Below are 20,270 nucleotides of genomic sequence, written 5' to 3'. Positions count from 1 at the left end.
ATAAAAGTAACTTTAAGTCAAAATTTGCCAGGGGTATAAATAATTATGAGCAGCACTGTAGCTGTGATGCAGTTCTATTCCTGTGGTCCTCAGTAGTAGCTGTGATGCAGTACTGTTCCTGTGGTCCTCACTAGTAGCTGTGATCTAGTAATAACCCCTTTTGTCCTCACTATTAGCTGGGATGCAGTACTCATCCTCTGGTCCTCACTAGTAGCTGTCATCAGTACTGTTTCTGTGGTCCTCACTAGTAACTGTGATGCAGTACTGTTCCTGTCTTCTTCACTAGTAGCTGTGATCCAGTACTGACCCCATTGGTCCTCACTAGTAGCCGTGATGCAGTTCTGTTCCTGTGGTCCTCAATAGTAGATGTGATGCAGTACTGATCCCTGTGGTCCTCATTAGTAGCTGTGATGCAGTACTGTTACTGTGGTCCTCACTAGTAGCTGTGATGCAGTACTGTTACTGTGGTCCTCACTAGTAGCTGTGATGTAGTACTGTTCCTGTGGTCCTCACTAGTACCTGTGACGCAGTACTGTTTCTGTGGTCCTCATTAGTAGCTGTGATGCAGTACTCGTCCTCTGGTCCTCGCTAGTAGCTGTCATCAGTACTGTTTCTGTGGTCCTCACTAGTAACTGTGATGCAGTACTGTTCCTGTCTTCTTCACTAGTAGCTGTGATGCAGTAGTGTTCCTGAGGTCCTCACTAGTAGCTGTGATCCAGTACAGTTTTGATAGTCCTCACTAGTAGATGTGATCCAGTACTGACCCCATTGGTCCTCACTAGTAGCCTTGTTGCAGTTCTGTTCCTGTGGTCCTCACTAGTAGCTGTGATGCAGTACTGATCCCTGTGGTCCTCACTAGTAGCGGTGATGTATTACTGTTCCTGTGGTCCTCACTAGTACCTGTGATGCAGTACTAACACCTGTGGTCCTCATTAGTAGCTGTGATCCAGTACTCACCACTGTAGTCCTCACTAGTAGCTGTGATCCAGTACTGACACCTGTGGTCCTCATTAGTAGCTGTGATGCAGTACTGACCCCTGTCTGTGGTCCTCACAAGTAGCTGTGATGCAGTACTGACCCCTGTGGTCCTCATTAGTAGCTGTGATGCAGTACTGACTCCTGTAGTCCTCACTAGTAGCTGTGATACAGTACTGTTCCAGTGGTCCTCACTAGTAGCTGTAATACAGTACTGTTCCAGTGGTCCTCACTAGTAGCTGTCATGCAGTAATGACCCCTGTGGTCCTTATTAGTAGCTGTGATCCAGTAATGACCCCTGTGGTCTTCACTAGTAGCTGTTATGCAGTTCTGCCCTCTGTGGTCCTCACTATTAGCTGTGATGCAGTACTGTTCCAGTGGTCCTCACTAGTAGATGTGATGCAGTTCTGTTCCAGTGGTCCTTACAAGTAGCTGTTATGCAGTTCTGCTTTCTGTGGTCCTCACTATTAGCTGTGATGCAGTACTGTTCCTGTGGTCCTCATAAGTAGCTGTGATGCAGTACTGTTCCTGTGGTGCTCACTAGTAGCTGTCATGCAGTACTGGCCCCTGTGGTCCTCATTAGTAGCTGTGATGCAGTACTGACCCCTGTGGTCCTCATTAGTAACTGTGATGCAGTACTGTTACTGTGGTGCTCACTAGTAGCTGTGATGTAGTACTGTTCCTGTGGTCATCACTAGTACCTGTGACGCAGTACTGTTTCTGTGGTCCTCATTAGTAGCTGTGATGCAGTACTGACCCCTGTGGTCCTCATTAGTAGCTGTGATACGGTACTGGCCCCCTGTAGTCCTCACTAGTAGCTGTAATACAGTACTGTTCCAGTGGTCCTTTCTAGTAGCTGTAATACAGTACTGTTCCAGTGGTCCTCACTAGTAGCTGTCATGCAGTAATGACCCCTGTGGTCCTCATTAGTAGCTGTGATCCAGTAATGACCCCTGTGGTCTTCACTTGGAGCTGTTATGCAGTTCTGCCCTCTGTGGTCCTCACTATTAGCTGTGATGCAGTACTGTTCCAGTGGTCCTCACTAGTAGATGTGATGCAGTTCTGTTCCAGTGGTCCTCACAAGTAGCTGTTATGCAGTTCTGCCCTCTGTGGTCCTCACTATTAGCTGTGATGCAGTACTGTTCCTGTGGTCCTCACAAGTAGCTGTGATGCAGTACTGTTCCTGTGGTGCTCACTAGTAGCTGTCATGCAGTACTGGCCCCTGTGGTCCTCATTAGTAGCTGTCATGCAGTACTGACCCCTGTGGTCCTCATTAGTAACTGTGATGCAGTACTGTTACTGTGGTGCTCACTAGTAGCTGTGATGTAGTACTGTTCCTGTGGTCCTCACTAGTACCTGTGACGCAGTACTGTTTATGTGGTCCTTATTAGTAGCTGTGATGCAGTACTGACCCCTGTGGTCCTCATTGGTAGCTGTGATCCAGTACTGACCCTCTGTAGTCCTCACTAGTAGCTGTGATCCAGTACTGTTTCTGTGGTCCTCACAAGTAACTGTGATGCAGTACTTTTCCTCAGGTCCTCACAAGTAGCTGTGATGCAGTACTGTTCCTGTGGTCCTCACTAGTAGCTGTGATGCAGTTCTGTTCCTGTGGTGCTCACTAGTAGCTGTCATGTAGTACTGGCCCCTGTGGTCCTCATTAGTAGCTGTGATGCAGTACTGACCCCTGTGGTCCTCACAAGTAGCTGTGATGCAGTACTGACCCCTGTGGTCCTCATTAGTAGCTGTGATGCAGTACTGACTCCTGTAGTCCTCACTAGTAGCTGTGATACAGTACTGTTCCAGTGGTCCTCACTAGTAGCTGTAATACAGTACTGTTCCAGTGGTCCTCACTAGTAGCTGTCATGCAGTAATGACCCCTGTGGTCCTTATTAGTAGCTGTGATCCAGTAATGACCCCTGTGGTCTTCACTAGTAGCTGTTATGCAGTTCTGCCCTCTGTGGTCCTCACTATTAGCTGTGATTCAGTACTGTTCCAGTGGTCCTCACTAGTAGATGTGATGCAGTTCTGTTCCAGTGGTCCTCACAAGTAGCTGTTATGCAGTTCTGCTTTCTGTGGTCCTCACTATTAGCTGTGATGCAGTACTGTTCCTGTGGTCCTCATAAGTAGATGTGATGCAGTACTGTTCCTGTGGTGCTCACTAGTAGCTGTCATGCAGTACTGGCCCCTGTGGTCCTCTTTAGTAGCTGTGATGCAGTACTGACCCCTGTGGTCCTCATTAGTAACTGTGATGCAGTACTGTTACTGTGGTGCTCACTAGAAGCTGTGATGTAGTACTGTTCCTGTGGTCATCACTAGTACCTGTGACGCAGTACTGTTTCTGTGGTCCTCATTAGTAGCTGTGATGCAGTACTGACCCCTGTGGTCCTCATTAGTAGCTGTGATCCAGTACTGACCCCTGTGGTCCTCATTAGTAGCTGTGATACGGTACTGGCCCCTTGTAGTCCTCACTAGTAGCTGTAATACAGTACTGTTCCAGTGGTCCTTTCTAGTAGCTGTAATACAGTACTGTTCCAGTGGTCCTCACTAGTAGCTGTCATGCAGTAATGACCCCTGTGGTCCTCATTAGTAGCTGTGATCCAGTAATGACCCCTGTGGTCTTCACTTGGAGCTGTTATGCAGTTCTGCCCTCTGTGGTCCTCACTATTAGATGTGATGCAGTACTGTTCCAGTGGTCCTCACTAGTAGATGTGATGCAGTTCTGTTCCAGTGGTCCTCACAAGTAGCTGTTATGCAGTTCTGCCCTCTGTGGTCCTCACTATTAGCTGTGATGCAGTACTGTTCCTGTGGTCCTCACAAGTAGCTGTGATGCAGTACTGTTCCTGTGGTGCTCACTAGTAGCTGTCATGCAGTACTGGCCCCTGTGGTCCTCATTAGTAGCTGTGATGCAGTACTGACCCCTGTGGTCCTCATTAGTAACTGTGATGCAGTACTGTTACTGTGGTGCTCACTAGTAGCTGTGATGTAGTACTGTTCCTGTGGTCCTCACTAGTACCTGTGACGCAGTACTGTTTATGTGGTCCTTATTAGTAGCTGTGATGCAGTACTGACCCCTGTGGTCCTCATTAGTAGCTGTGATCCAGTACTGACCCTCTGTAGTCCTCACTAGTAGCTGTGATCCAGTACTGACCCCTGTGGTCCTCACTAGTAGCTGTGATCCAGTACTGTTTCTGTGGTCCTCACAAGTAACTGTGATGCAGTACTTTTCCTCAGGTCCTCACAAGTAGCTGTGATGCAGTACTGTTCCTGTGGTCCTCACTAGTAGCTGTGATGCAGTTCTGTTCCTGTGGTGCTCACTAGTAGCTGTCATGTAGTACTGGCCCCTGTGGTCCTCATTAGTAGCTGTGATGCAGTACTGACCCCTGTGGTCCTCACTAGTAGCTTTGATGCAGTACTGTTCCTGTGGTCCTCACTATTAGCTGTGATGCAGTACTGTTCCTGTGGTCCTCACTAGTAGCTGTTATGCAGTTCTGTTCCAGTGGTCCTCACTAGTAGCTTTGATGCAGTACTGACCCCTGTGGTCCTCACTAGTAGCTTTGATGCAGTACTGACCCCTGTGGTCCTCACTAGTAGCTTTGATGCTGTACTGTTCCTGTGGTCCTCACTATTAGCTGTGATGCAGTACTGTTCCTGTGGTCCTCACTAGTAGCTGTTATGCAGTTCTGTTGCAGTGGTCCTCACTAGTAGCTTTGATGCAGTACTGGCCCCTGTGGTCATCACTAGTAGCTTTGATGCAGTACTGACCCCTGTGGTCCTCACTAGTAGCTTTGATGCAGTAGGGCCCCCTTGTGAATCTTCTGCTGTTGGAGATGTTGCAGTATGGAAATCTCTGGAACATGCTGTTGTGAGGGTTGAATGAATTTTAGAGGAAGTTCTTTGGATTTCCTTTGATGTTCCATGATTCCTTGAGGATGGTGACTACGTTTCTTTGAATCCCGTGCCCCCTCTTTTGTTAGGTAACATATATGAGGTAGGTGCCACTTGCCTTCTTCCACTAGTCTTGGGGCTTATGTTCCTCCACCGGTTTCTCAGTAATATTATTTCCTGGCTGCCTCTCGTCTCTTCTGATTTCCTGATTTCTCTTAGTATGTTACTATAGATTTATGGCTTCTCGGGGAGGTTAGGTTTAGTCACCGATCTACAGTTTTCCTGACTTCCCATGAATAGTCTCAGAAATGGCCGCAGTGATGACCATTGTCCAGACTGGAGTAGTTGAGGTAGAGGACTAATCTCTTTGTGTTTTGTGATTTACAGGCCAGTTCTCCTCCTGTGATTGTGAATACTGACACATTAGAAGCACCAGCCTATGTAAGTATATTGTACTGCAAGTGATGCCAAGCCGAGCGCTGGACCATCCAATCACAGCCAACCACCTACAGTGTCCATTCCTTCTGCAGGTCAACGGGACAGAGGCAGAAATGGAATATGAAGAGATCACACTGGAGAGAGTATGACCAATTTATCTGTCTGTCAAATGTTCCTTTAGACTATTATTCATTATCAGTATTTTTTACTATTACTTTTCCTTATCACTCCACTATGCCTCATGTTCAGTCAACTACTCTTCGTTATTATTCACACGACCATAAAAATGGATGACGTCCATGTGACATCTGTGTAGTATCTGTTTTTTTTGCAGACCCATTGTACCAATGCCTATTCTTGTCTACAAAACAGACAAGTATTGGACATGTTCTATCTTTTTTGTGGGATTTCAGATATAAGGATGCGGAAAGTACACGGTGTGCTGTCCACATTTTTTGTGGACCCATTGAATGGATCCGCATGCAGTCCGCGAAAAAAATGCGGAGTGGATGCGGACCAGAAGTACAGTCATGTGAAAGGTGCTTTATCAGCCAACTATTTTTTTGTAACAGTCATTTTCTTTTATAATTATTCCACTATTCTTCATTAACAGTCCTCCCCTTCTTGTTACCCATCCACTATTCCTCATTATCAGTCCTATATTCCTCGTCATCAGTCCTATATTCTTCGTCATCAGTCCTATATTCCTCGTCATCAGTCCGCTGTTCCTCATTATCAGTCCTATATTCCCCGTCATCAGTCCGCTGTTCCCCGTCATCAGTCCGCTGTTCCCCGTCATCAGTCCGCTGTTCCCCGTCATCAGTCCGCTGTTCCCCGTCATCAGTCCGCTGTTCCCCGTCATCAGTCCGCTGTTCCCCGTCATCAGTCCGCTGTTCCCCGTCATCAGTCCGCTGTTCCCCGTCATCAGTCCGCTGTTCCCCGTCATCAGTCCGCTGTTCCCCGTCATGAGTCCGCTGTTCCCCTTCATCAGTCTTCTATTCCTCGTTATCAGTCTTCTATTTCTTGTTAGCAGTCCACTGTTCCTCGTCATTAGTCCACTGTTCCTCGTCATTAGTCCACTGTTCCTCGTCATTAGTCCACTGTTCCTCGTTATCAGTCTTCTATTTCTTGTTAGCAGTCCACTGTTCCTCGTCATTAGTCCACTGTTCCTCGTTATTAGTACACTGTTCCTTGTCATTAGTCCACTGTTCCTCGTTATCAGTCTTCTATTTCTTGTTAGCAGTCCACTGTTCCTCGTCATTAGTCCACTGTTCCTCGTTATTAGTCCACTGTTCCTCGTCATTAGTCCACTGTTCCTCGTCATTAGTCCACTGTTCCTCGTTATCAGTCCACTGTTCCTCGTTATTAGTCCACTGTTCCTCGTTATTAGTCCACTGTTCCTCGTCATTAGTCCACTGTTCCTCGTCATTAGTCCACTGTTCCTCGTTATCAGTCTTCTATTTCTTGTTAGCAGTCCACTGTTCCTCGTTATTAGTCCACTGTTCCTCGTTATTAGTCCACTGTTCCTCGTCATTAGTCCACTGTTCCTCGTCATTAGTCCACTGTTCCTCGTTATCAGTCTTCTATTTCTTGTTAGCAGTCCACTGTTCCTCGTTATTAGTCCACTGTTCCTCGTCATTAGTCCACTGTTCCTCGTCATTAGTCCACTGTTCCTCGTTATCAGTCTTCTATTTCTTGTTAGCAGTCCACTGTTCCTCGTCATCAGTCCACTGTTCCTCGTTATTAGTCCACTGTTCCTCGTCGTCAGTCCATGTTTAAAGAGAATGTGTTATCAGAAAATGACTTATTGCTTAAATTAAATTTTTATGTTTAACATACTTTTAAATAATTTTTTATGATGTTATATTTAATTTTCCATCTTAATATCTATAGTTAAACAAAAAACATAAAATCCTGCAGTTTTCACACTGGCCACTTAGCCTAATAATAAGCGCCACTTCTTGATCTGTGAAGATCACTTTATTGCAGCTATCTGCTTATCTGTCATTCTAATAATACCTGTGTGCATAGATAAGACAGGATCCACCACTCACGATAGATTATCTATTCTTTCCTTGTACAATGACCTCTGTACACAGAGCATGCCCAGAAACCTCTCCTATAGAAGTTAATGAGGCCCCTCCTTACTAGCGTTGAGCGAACTTCTGTTTTCAAGTTCGGAGTACAAGGTTTGCGGTAACAGAATCCATAACGGAATTCTTAGATATCCGGAACCTAAACCTTGTACGCCGAACTTGAAAATAGAAGTTTGCTCGTCCCTACTCCTCACAGTTGTGTCTATGGAACATGGGGCTGCCGTAAAGCAATTTTCTTAATGCTTTTTAAATAATGTTAAGAACAGCTCAGGCAAGATGGCCGCCCCCATAATCATGTTCAAGGTGGCCGCCCCCATAATCATGTTCAAGATGGCCGCCCCCATAATCATGTTCAAGATGGCCGCCCCCATAATCATGTTCAAGATGGCCGCCCCCATAATCATGTTCAAGATGGCCGCCCCCATAATCATGTTCAAGATGGCCGTCCCCATAATCATGTTCAAGATGGCCGTCCCCATAATCATGTTCAAGATGGCTGTCCCCATAATCATGTTCAAGGTGGCTGTCCCCATAATCATGTTCAAGATGACTGTCCCCATAATCATGTTCAAGATGGCTGTCCCCATAATCATGTACAGAAATGGAATTTAAAAAATCTGTAATCAGAAAATAAAAACGGATTAGAATAAAGGAGATGTGTCACTATCTGGTTTTAACTGGGAGGCAAGATTTTTGGTGACGCATTTCCTTTAAGAGCTTCCTACCCATTAACATTCCTTTTTGGGTTTCCCACCTATCTTTCTCTCATCTATGTTCTCCTTTTTAGGGTAACTCAGGGTTGGGGTTCAGCATTGCAGGAGGAACTGATAACCCACATGTGGGAGATGACCCCAGCATATTCATCACCAAGATCATTCCAGGTGGAGCAGCTGCTCAGGATGGACGGCTCAGGTAAAGTTGATGTGCAGGCCTTCTGTTGGTGGGATTTCTCTGTACTTTTTGGACGGGCAGTAGCTGCTTTCAGAGTCCTGAAGCTTTTTGTTGTTCGCCCCCTTCTGCTTGTTTATATAGCAGTCATTGGTTCTGACTGTAAAGTCTCCACTACACCAGTTAACCAAACCCTTTACATTCCTCCATGAAGATTCCTAGGTATTGTTCTTGTTGGAGAAAGAATGCTAGGATTTAGAGATCTGCAACACTTCTAAATCTTCTGGAATCATGGGGAGAGAGCTTTGTTGCTGAGATCTGCCATGGTGCTGCCCTGTGCAACGGGACACCTCTCAGCATGAGATGGAGTTGTCTCCATAGCTGACCCATTGGGCAATTATTGCAGTCAGACATTGTAGGATGGGCACCTGTGAAAGGGATTTCTATCTGTCACCGTCTTCCGTCCCTTTAATTCCTTCCTGTTGCCTGTGTTTCCTATATAACCCACTTACTATGGGTTTCCAGTCCTTCATACCCCCAGGTGTAACCTACAACCCTCCAGATACTTAGATATAAAGATACTTTACTGATAACATAGAGGTGACAAAGCAGTGGACACCACAAGAAGATACAGATACATTACATAGAGGACACCATCATACACAGCCACCTCCTTTCCTGCCCTCCCTGGAGACCAATCCAATGTCGTCATAATGAGTATACCATGTATATATCCAGATTCCACCAATATACCGTCTACTGGATCTAGACTTCTAACCACACCCAGTGCCTGGCCATTAGTACACGTACCTAGAGAGACTGTATATACATATATAAGGCTGGCTTCAGATCATGTTTTATGCCTCTGTTGCCCTTCTTGTCTTTGATTCGATAACAAGGGGCACAATGACCAAATGGCTTCTGGCCGTACTGATGTCACTCAATGGGTGACTATCACTGAATAACATCAGTATATACTCTACCCAATTTTAGGCTTATTTGTGTGGTCATCGGACGGAGGGTCGGGCTGGGAACCAGATCTTCCTGTAACAGCACTGGACACTACAAAGAAATCCCTGCAGCCTAGCCATGTTCTCCATATTTTCATTAGGAACATATACAGTTCTAGACCCGGCTAGCTCCATGGGTACTATATTTAACATATTCTGGATCAGGATGATAAAATGATGAACTTGTAGTTGTTTTCTGTGCAGCCGCCTGAATCATGACACTGATTACCTGTCTCTTCTCGACCTCTCTCTTCTGTCTTCCTCCACTCTCTGAACGTCTATATCCCCCCACTTCCTCATTTCCTATCCTTCCCACCCATTCTCACTGCTCATGATCTCCCTCACTCATGCCCCTTGGCACCCTCAGAGTAAATGACAGTATCCTATTTGTGAATGAGGTGGATGTGCGTGAGGTGACACACAGCACTGCGGTGGAAGCTTTGAAGGATGCAGGGTCAATTGTCCGTCTCTACGTGATGCGCAGGAAGCCGGCATCTGAGAAAATCATTGAAATCAAATTGATTAAAGGTCCAAAAGGTAAACGAGAAAATATAACTAACACTCCTTTCTCCTCTGTCCACGTTTCTATGTCCTCCTCACAGGCTGCTCCTCTACTTAAAAGGTGTCCTGATTTCTAGGAAAATGTACATGCAATATTCCTAGGTCATCCTTCATCTGTCATGTTCTCACGCCTTTGGTCATCATTCTTTAGACGTGTCCTCATGCCCTTGGTCATCCTTTTTGAATTTTGTCTTCACTCTCCATCCATCCTTCTTCTGTTGTGTTCTCATACCCTTGGTCATCCTTCTATAATGACCTCATACCTTTAGTCATACTTCTTCTACCTTGCCCTCAAGCCCCGGCCATTCTTGTATCTTGTCCAGACACCTCTGGCCTTCCTTCTTTTATAGTGTCCTCATACGGATTTTCATCCTTTTTCTATCTTGTCCTCATGTTCTTGATCCTCTTTCTTCTACCTTGTGCTCAAACCCCGTCAACCTTCTTCTACTTTTCCTCACATCCGTAGTCTTCCTTTAGTCCTTTCCCTTAGTGACCCTTCTTCTTTCTTGGTGTCACACCCACTGTCCTGTTTCTTTTGTCTTGTTCTCACACTCCCGATCATGCATCTTCAATCCTCACACCATAGTCATCCTTTTTCTATCTTTTCTTCACACGCTGGGTCGACCTTCTTCTGTCTTGTCCTCGCACCCTCATTCATCCTTCTTCTACCTTGTGCTCAAACCCATACTAGTCCTCCTTATGTAATTTACTCACACTCCCGTTATCCTTTTTCTATCTTCTTCTTGCACTGCTGGTGGGGACCCTTCTTCTGTTGTCTTCACACCCATGGTCATATTTCTTCTACCCTCTCCTTGCACCTTGGTCATTTACTTTCTATTTTCTCCTCACACCCCCAGTTATCTTTCTTCTGTCATCTTTTCACATCACAGTCATCCTTCTGTCTTTTCTGTGCACCTCTGTTGTGAATCCGTCTTCTAACTTGTCCCCACCAGTCATGCTTCATCTGTTTTCGCCTCACACCTTTGATCATCCTTCTGTCTTCTCCTTGCACCCCTGCTAGGAATAGATTTCTGTCTTGCCCCACCTAGCCATCCTCTTCTATCTTGTCTTTGCACCTCTGGTCATCCTGCCATCTTCCCCTCGCACCCCTGGTGGAGATCCTTCTTCTATCTCACTCACCTAGTCATTCTTCTTCTATCTTCTCCTCACACCTTGGTCATCCTTCTATCTTCTTTTTACACCCTTATTGGAGATCCTTCTTCTATCTCAACCCACCCCCACCCCAGTCATCCATCGTCTGTCTTCTTCTCACACTTCTGGTCATCCTTCTATGTTCTCCTCACACCTTTGGTCATCCTTCTATATTCTGCTCACACCTTGGTCATCCTTCTATCTTCTCCTGAAACCTGTGATTATCCCTATATCTTCTCCTTACACCCCTGGTGGAGATCCTTCTATCTCACTCCCCGCTATGGTCTTCCTTCTTCTTTCTTCTCCTTGCAGCTCTAGTCATCCTTCTATGTTTTTCTCACACCCCTGATCATCTTTCTTCTATATTCAACCAACACTCCTGGCCATCCTTCTATCTTCTCCTCACATTGCTAGTGGAGATCCTTCTTCTATCTCATCCCACCCCTACCCTGGTCACCTGTCATCTGTCTTCTCCTCACACCTCTGATAATCCTTCTATCTTCTCCTGAAACTTCTGGTCATCCGTCTATGTTTTCCTCACTCTTCTGGTCATCCTTCTGTCTTCTCCAGAAATTTTTGGTCATCCTTCTATCTTCTCCTCACACCTTTGTCAACCTTCTTCTTTCTTCTCCTGAAACCTGGGATCATCCGTCTATCTTCTCCTTGCACCCCTGGTGGAGATACTTCTATCTCGCCCCCCACCCCGGTCATCTGTCTTCTATCTTCTTCTCGCACCTCTGGTTTTCCTTCTGTCTTCTCCTCATACCTCTGGTCATCCTTATATCTTCTCCTTGCATTGCTAGTGGAGATCCTTCCTCTGTCTCGTCCTACCCCGATCATACTTTTTCTATTTTCTTCTCACACCTCTGGTCATCCTATAATTTTCTTCTCACAGCCCTATTGGAGATCCTTCTTCTGTCTCTCCCTACTCCCACCCTTAGTCATTACTTTTTTTATCTATTATTCACACTTCGTCATCCTTATTCTGTCTCTCCTGAAACCTCTGTTCATGCTTCTTCTGTCTTTTCCTGAAACTTACGGTTATCCTTTTATCTTCTCCTCACGCCTCTAGTCATCCTTATATCTTCTCATCACACCTCAGTCATCTTTTTTTTTTAATCCTCTTCTGGCACCCCTGATCAACCTCTGTTCTCAATCTCGCAGGTCTTGGATTCAGCATTGCTGGTGGCGTTGGTAATCAGCACATTCCCGGTGATAACAGTATATACGTTACCAAGATCATTGAGGGTGGGGCTGCACACAAGGACATGCGGCTGCAGATTGGAGACAAGATTCTTGCGGTGAGGTCACAGATCATCCTCATCAGCCAATATCTAAATGATATATATTAGGGGTGCTCCAAACATGCTGTGGTGTTGCTCAAAATCCACAGATATTGGGACCTTTTCATATTGGGGTGCACTCCCTGCTTTCTGTAAAATATGGGGGCCATGAATGACTTGCGGTGCACTTCCCACTTTCTATAGAATATGGTGGCCATGGATGACTTGCGGTGCACTCCACACTTTCTATAGAATATGGGGGCCATGGATTACTTGGGGTGCACTCCTCACTTTCTATAGAATATGGGGGTCATGAATGACTTGGGGTGCACTCCTCACTTTCTATAGAATAGGGGGGTCATGGATGACTTGGGGTGCACTCCTCCCTTTCTATAGAATATGGGGGCCATGGATGACTTGGGGTGCACTCCTCCCTTTCTGTAGAATATGGGGGCCATGGATTACTTGGGGTGCACTCCTCACTTTCTGTAGAATATGGTGGCCATGGATGACTTGGGGTGCACTCCCCACTTTCTGTAGAATACGGGGGCCATGGATGACTTGGGGTGCACTCCCCACTTTCTTTAGAATATGGGAACCATGGATTACTTGGGGTGCACTCCTCACTTTCTATAGAATATGGGGGCCATGGATGACTTGGGGTGCACTCCCCACTTTCTGTAAAATATAGGGGCCATGGATGACTTGGGGTGCACTCCTCCCTTTCTATGGAATACGGGGGCCATGGGTGACTTGGGGTGCACTCCTCACTTTCTATAGAATATGGGGGCCGTGGATGACTTGGGGTGCACTCCTCACTTTCTATAGAATACGGGGGCCATGGATGACTTGGGGTGCACTCCTCACTTTCTTTAGAATACGGGGGCCATGGATGACTTGGGGTGCACTCCTCACTTTCTATAGAATACGGGGGCCGTGGATGACTTGGGGTGCACTCCTCACTTTCTATAGAATACGCGGGCCATGGGTGACTTGGGGTGCACTCCTCACTTTCTATAGAATACGGGGGCCGTGGATGACTTGGGGTGCACTCCTCACTTTCTATAGAATACGGGGGCCATGGATGACTTGGGGTGCACTCCTCACTTTCTATAGAATACGGGGGCCATGGATGACTTGGGGTGCACTCCTCCCTTTCTATAGAATACGGGGGCCATGGGTGACTTGGGGTGCACTCCTCACTTTCTATAGAATACGGGGGCCGTGGATGACTTGGGGTGCACTCCTCACTTTCTATAGAATACGGGGGCCGTGGATGACTTGGGGGGCACTCCTCACTTTCTGTAGCATACAGGGGCCATGGATGACTTGGGGTGCCCTCCTCACTTTCTATAGAATACGGGGGCCGTGGATGTGGGGGGCACTCCTCACTTTCTATAGAATATGGGGGCCATGAATGACTTGCGGTGCACTGCTCACTTTCTATAGAATATGGGGGCCATGGATGACTCGGGATGCACTCCTCACTTTCTATAGAATATGGGGGCCATGGATGACTCGGGGTGCACTCCTCACTTTCTATAGAATACGGGGGCCGTGGATGACTTGGGGTGCACTCCTCACTTTCTTTAGAATACGGGGGCCGTGTATGACTTGGGGTGCACTCCTCACTTTCTATAGAATACGGGGGCTGTGGATGATTTGGGCTAAGATAAATGTGTATGAATTGTATGGGATGTATGTGGGTAAGTGATGTACGGAGTGTATGGGATATTGTATGATGTCTGGGATGTATCAGATTTATTGCGTGTTTGGGATGTATGGCAGTGGCTGTATGATGTATGTGGATATGGGCTGTTTGGATTGTATTTGATGTTGTATGGGGTGTATGGTGGGTATGGAATGTGTGAAGTGTATGGTATGTATGGCAGGTATGGGATGTGTGAAGCGTATGAGATATATGGGGTGTGTGGAGTGTATGGGATGTTGTATGTGATGTCTGAGATATACGGGAGTATGTGATGTATGGTGGGTATGTATGGGGTGTGAAGTGATGTGGGTTAATTGGGGAAGGAGCTCATTCTGCAGACGTTGTTGTATATGTCTACACTATGTTTTCCTGATTTTGGTCTCTTTGGATGAGAAGCTACGAGGTTCTTGTTCTTCTGTGTGGTCTGAAGGCCTGGTCGCAGTGAGGCCTCCTCCTTATGACAAGCTCATGTAGAAGGGTTGTCCCTTACTGTCTGTCTTCTTCTTCAGGTTAATCACGTCAGTCTGGAGGATGTGATGCATGAAGATGCGGTTGCAGCATTAAAGAATACATCAGACATTGTCTACCTGAAAGTGGCCAAACCAACCAACGTCTATCTGAATGACTCCTATGCCCCACCCGACATCACCACCTGTGAGGAACCTGCTCTTCTCCTCTAACATGCCCTCCCATAGTTCTCCCTGTGCCATAACCTAATACTCAGCTACAACTCCTGTCCTCTTTGTATATCTCTGCAGCCTACTCTCAGCAGCTGGACAGTGACCTGTGTCACCCAAGTTATCTTGGCCCCGAGTATGCTCCAATAATGACACCAACCTCACCCCGCAGATACTCCCCCATTCCCAAAGAACTTATGGGAGAAGAGGAGGTGCCACGGTAAGAGTGAAGTAAAAGAGGGGGCTAGGCAGGAAACAGAGAGAGGGCAAACAGTCAGTGGCGTACCTAGGGTGTTTGGCACCCAGGCTGGTCCTTTCTCTGGCACCCCCAATACTTAAAAATAAATTGTACTCCCTCAGAGTAGTCTTGCCCTCATTGTACAACCTTCACAGTAGTTTTGTACAGATGTGTGCCCTCTCACAGTAGTTATGCCCTCTCTGTGCCCCTTTCACAGTTGTAATGCCCTCTTTGTGCCCCCTTCACAGTAATTATCCCCATTGTGCCCCCTTTATAGTAATAATCCCCATCGTGCCCCCTTCACAGTAATAATCCCCATCGTGCCCCCTTCACAGTAATAATCCCCATTGTGTCCCCTTTATAGTAATAATCCCCATTGTGTCCCCTTCATAGTAATAATCCCCATTGTGCCCCCTTCATAGTAATAATACCCATTGTGCCCCCTTCATAGTAATAATCCCCATTATGTCCCCTTTATAGTAATAATTCCCATCGTGCCCCCTTCACAGTAATTATCCCCATTGTGCCCCCTTTATAGTAATAATCCCCATCGTGCCCCCTTCACAGTAATAATCCCCATCGTGCCCCCTTCACAGTAATAATCCCCATTGTGTCCCCTTTATAGTAATAATCCCCATTGTGTCCCCTTCATAGTAATAATCCCCATTGTGCCCCCTTCATAGTAATAATACCCATTGTGCCCCCTTCATAGTAATAATCCCCATTATGTCCCCTTTATAGTAATAATCCCCATCGTGCCCCCTTCACAGTAATAATCCCCATTGTGCCCCCTTCACAGTAATAATCCCCATTCTGCCCCCTTCATAGTAATAATCCCCATTGTGTCCCCTTTATAGTAATAATGCCCATTGTGCCCCCTTCACAGTAATAATCCCCATTGTGCCCCCTTCGCAGTAATAATCCCCATCGTGCCCCCTTCACAGTAATAATCCCCATCGTGCCCCCTTCACAGTAATAATCCCCATCGTGCCCCCTTCACAGTAATAATCCCCATCGTGCCCCCTTCACAGTAATAATCCCCATCGTGCCCCCTTCACAGTAATAATCCCCATCGTGCCCCCTTCACAGTAATAATCCCCATCGTGCCCCCTTCACAGTAATAATCCCCATCGTGCCCCCTTCACAGTAATAATACCCATTGTGTCCCCTTTATAGTAATAATTCCCATCGTGCCCCCTTCACAGTAATAATCCCCATTGTGCCGCCTTCATAGTAATAATCCCCATTGTGTCCCCTTTATAGTAATAATCCCCATTGTGCCCCTTTCATAGTAATAATCCCTATCGTGCCCCCTTCATAGTAATAATGCCCATTGTGCCCCTTAATAGTAGAAATGCCCACTGTACTAGTAATGCCCTCTGTGCCCCCTTCATTGTAGTAATGCCCTCTGGCTTTGTGCCCACTCCATAGTAGAAATGTTCATTGTGCCCCCTTCACATTAGTACTGCCCTCTGTGCCCCCTCCATAGTAATAAATTCTTCTGTGCCCTCTCTATAGTAATAAAGTCCTCTGTGCCCCCTCCATAGTAATAAATTCTTCTGTGCCCCCTCCATAGTAATAAAGTCCTCTGTGCTCCCTCCATAGTAAAAAATTCTTCTGTGCCCCCTCCATAGTAATAAAGTCCTCTGTGCCCCCTGCATAGTAATGAATTCTTCTGTGCCCCCTCCATAGTAATAAAGTCCTCTGTGCCCCCTCTGTATTAAGAAAACACACAGTAACTACTCACCTTGTCCCGTTCCTGAAGCTCACAGTCCTCTCTTTCCTGCAGACACAGATCGCTCTGCAGCACAGTGTGGGCGGAGCTTATGCAGATTTCCAGACTGCAGGCTCTGCCCCCACACGCAGGCAGCGCGATCTGTGTCTGAAGGCTGAATGGTGGAGCGGGGAGAAGTCTTCCTGCTTCACCATTCTGTGCGCCGCCGGCCTGAAGGAGGGGAAGAGCGCGGGGAGCTGAGCGGTGAGGGACAGGACCCAGCTCCCAGCGCTCCAGCAATGAGCGCTTCCATCTGTATTGATGAAAGCGCTCATTGCTTCCAGGCTCTGGCACCCCTATGAGAGGGGCCACCCGGGGCAGACTGCACCCCACGGCCCCCCTTAGTACACCACTGAAAACAGTAGATTTAGCGGAATAAGATCCGTCCAAAAGATGGTGGAGCAGTAGATGGATCAGATGCATCATACATAATAGAAGGAGGAGATAGATGTGACCGGTGGGATATATGATGGGAGAACATGACATGGTGGAGCAGTAGATGGACAAAGACAGTGTCGTACATAAAGAAGTAAGGGCTCCATAGCAAGGATCGAACCAGGCTCCACACACAGGACAGAAGGGTTTCCACCTAAACCCCTTTCAGTGACCCTTGGTCCATTTTTCCACTGCCTCATTTGCTAAAAGTTGTTCCTTTAGAGGGAAGAGTCCTTGCCAAGTTTTCACCCCCAGTAGAAGAGGGGATGATCCCAACTGGGCCCCCTCTTGCCCTGGGCCCCATAGCAGTTGCATGGTCTGCCACTATGGTAGTTACACCCCTGGACAGAGATCAGATAGATCATACATGATGATAAAAGAAGGAGTTAGATGTGACCAATGGGATGTATGATGGGAGAACATGACATGGTGGAGCTGTAGATGGACAGAGATCAGATAGACCATACAGTATAGAAGGAGGAGGAGATAGATGTATGATGTGTCTGGTTAACTGAATGGTGGATTATATGGGACTTCCATTGTTGTACCACAGTGAACCTCGCAGGATTGTGATTCATCGTGGCTCCACGGGGCTTGGATTTAATATTGTTGGAGGAGAAGATGGGGAAGGAATATTCATCTCATTTATCTTGGCGGGGGGTCCGGCTGACCTGAGCGGAGCTTTACGAAAGGGGGATCAAATCTTGTCTGTGAGTAGCTCAACTCAACGGCTTTACAGTCAGTGTTTTATTTTTTTCCTATTATTGTACAGTAAACCTTAGATGTTGTTTTTATTGTGTGTGTGTGATGGGGGGGGGGGGGGGGAGTGGCTGGAAAATGTGTGAAATCTTACAACATAAACATGTACAGGCCAAGAAGTCCCAAGAAAGCTTGAGATCTAGAAAGAGTTACAGAACCACTGCAACCCAAGTTCAGTCTTCTACAGTCTACAGAAGTCTCATCAGACATGGTCTACAGTGCAATAGAAATCTTTCTACAATCTTTTACGGTCTACATATAAGACATGTATTTAGGTTTCTGTAACATTGTAGACCATGTCCGATAAGACTGCTGTAGACTGTAGAAGCTTGTATTAAGATTTCTATCGCACTGCATGTCTACAGTGTGATAGAAATCTTAATACAATCTTCTACAGTCTACAGAAGTCTCATCAGACATGGTCTACAGTGCGATAGAAATATTAATACAATCTTCTACAGTCTACAGAAGTCTCATGAGACATGGTCTACAGTGCGATAGAAATATTAATACAATCTTCTACAGTCTACAGAAGTCTCATCAGACATGGTCTGCAGTGCGATAGAAATCTTTCTACAATCTTTTACGGTCTACAGAAGTCTTATCAGACATGGTCTACAGTGCGATAGAAATCTTAATACAATCTTCTACAGTCTACAGAAGTCTCATCAGACATGGTCTGCAGTGCGATAGAAATCTTTCTACAATCTTTTACGGTCTACAGAAGTCTTATCAGACATGGTCTACAGTGCGATAGAAATCTTAATACAATCTTTTACGGTCTACAGAAGTCTTATCAGACATGGTCTACAGTGCGATAGAAATGTTAATACAATCTTCTACAGTCTACAGAAGTCTCATCAGACATGGTCTGCAGTGCGATAGAAATTTTAATACAATCTTCTACGGTCTACAGAAGTCTCATCAGACATGGTCTGCAGTGCGATAGAAATCTTTCTACAATCTTTTACGGTCTACAGAAGTCTTATCAGACATGGTCTACAGTGCGATAGAAATCTTAATACAATCTTTTACGTTCTACAGAAGTCTTATCAGACATGGTCTACAGTGCGATAGAAATTTTAATACAATCTTCTACGGTCTACAGAAGTCTTATCAGACATTGTCTACAATGTTACAGAAACCTAAATACAGTCTTCTACAGCCATCAGAGTTTTTATCAGACATGGTCTATACCTGCAGCACAGGGTTCTCCATGATGTCTGAAAACATGGTATATCTGTGTAAAAATTTGGAGGTTCTCCACCATATCTAACGGAATCAACCAATGTATATCTGCAGGAGAACAGGGCAAGTTTCTTCACCAAGTCTGGAACAATTAACCATTATACTGGACATTTGAAGAACGACAGTACAGTATTCTCCACCATCTCTGGAACATCAACCATTCTACATCTGCAGAAGACTAGCACAAAGTCCTCCACCATGCTGGGAACAATGGGCCTTTTTTTTTTTTAATCAGATCTTTTTTTATTAATAGTTATATTTCCATATACAGAAAAATATTTCAAGCATCTTCGGCTATTGTACAACGACAACTTTCAGTGGACATACCTGGATGCATGTACAAGAATATACAATTCCCTTTCCTCCCGCCCTCCCAAACTACAGAACCCCCCCTTACCCACCCCTCCCCCACTCCGGCATTGGTTCCATCCCTTTCTTATTTTCCATTTATACATTAATGTGACTATTAGTCATCCATAGACTCCATAACTTGTCATACTTATGGGGGCACCCCCTTTTCATACATCACCATAGTTTTAACCCTCCACTGTTGGGGACTGGTGTGGATCCAGTGTAAAGCCCTCAGCTTCCTGGCTACATACAGTAGCTTCCCTATCGGCACCCCAGTAGCCTCATCTACTTCCGAGACGTATCCTAATATACAAACTTTAGTACAGAGAAGACCTTCTGTATGATCTCCAATATGCATCCAACCTTTGACGTTGCCATAACGTGTAATAAGTCCGCTGGTTCCGTCAGATCTGACGCCTATAAGAATATTGTACACCCTGTGTATGAGGAATAATTAGGACAGTTTTCCATTTTCACTCAGCGAGAATAGTGGTACTGCCTCTAAAATATCTTCCCGTTGCTCTTGCGATATCTTACCTAGATCTCTTGCCCATTTACGCATACTAGTCAATGGGTGAGACTCCAGAAATTTGTCTAGGAGCATTAGGTAAAGCATGGAGATCAAATCCTTCTCCCTGAACCCTCCAGAATCCACATAAGGTCTTTGCCTTCGAATCTGACCAGTCATATCTACTGTGTTGGACTCCAACCAACCCTTAAAGTGTTGGCATGGAGCCACTAAATAATATGTCCACAGGTTAGGCAACGCCAGTCACCCGCCGTTTTTGC

The 20,270-nt window shown here is 45.9% G+C and overlaps 1 protein-coding gene across 1 annotated transcript in view; it reads left to right on the top strand.

The window, feature by feature from the left end:
- DLG4 (discs large MAGUK scaffold protein 4) overlaps positions 1–20,270 on the top strand; it is a 194,923-nt gene that overhangs the window by 115,788 nt on the left and 58,865 nt on the right. The window contains exons 4-11 of the mRNA XM_040415427.1: positions 5,248–5,301; positions 5,391–5,441; positions 8,182–8,306; positions 9,660–9,829; positions 12,170–12,306; positions 14,509–14,653; positions 14,758–14,896; positions 17,677–17,833. Of these exons, the coding sequence (XP_040271361.1) occupies positions 5,248–5,301; positions 5,391–5,441; positions 8,182–8,306; positions 9,660–9,829; positions 12,170–12,306; positions 14,509–14,653; positions 14,758–14,896; positions 17,677–17,833 (978 nt within the window). The remainder of the gene's footprint in view (positions 1–5,247; positions 5,302–5,390; positions 5,442–8,181; positions 8,307–9,659; positions 9,830–12,169; positions 12,307–14,508; positions 14,654–14,757; positions 14,897–17,676; positions 17,834–20,270) is intronic.

Source organism: Bufo bufo, chromosome 1, assembly GCF_905171765.1.
Source record: "Bufo bufo chromosome 1, aBufBuf1.1, whole genome shotgun sequence".
In the NCBI taxonomy this organism is placed as follows: Eukaryota; Metazoa; Chordata; class Amphibia; order Anura; family Bufonidae; genus Bufo; species Bufo bufo.
The sequence above is the reverse complement of the archived record's forward strand: the minus strand, read 5'-3'. Positions and strand labels throughout refer to the sequence as shown.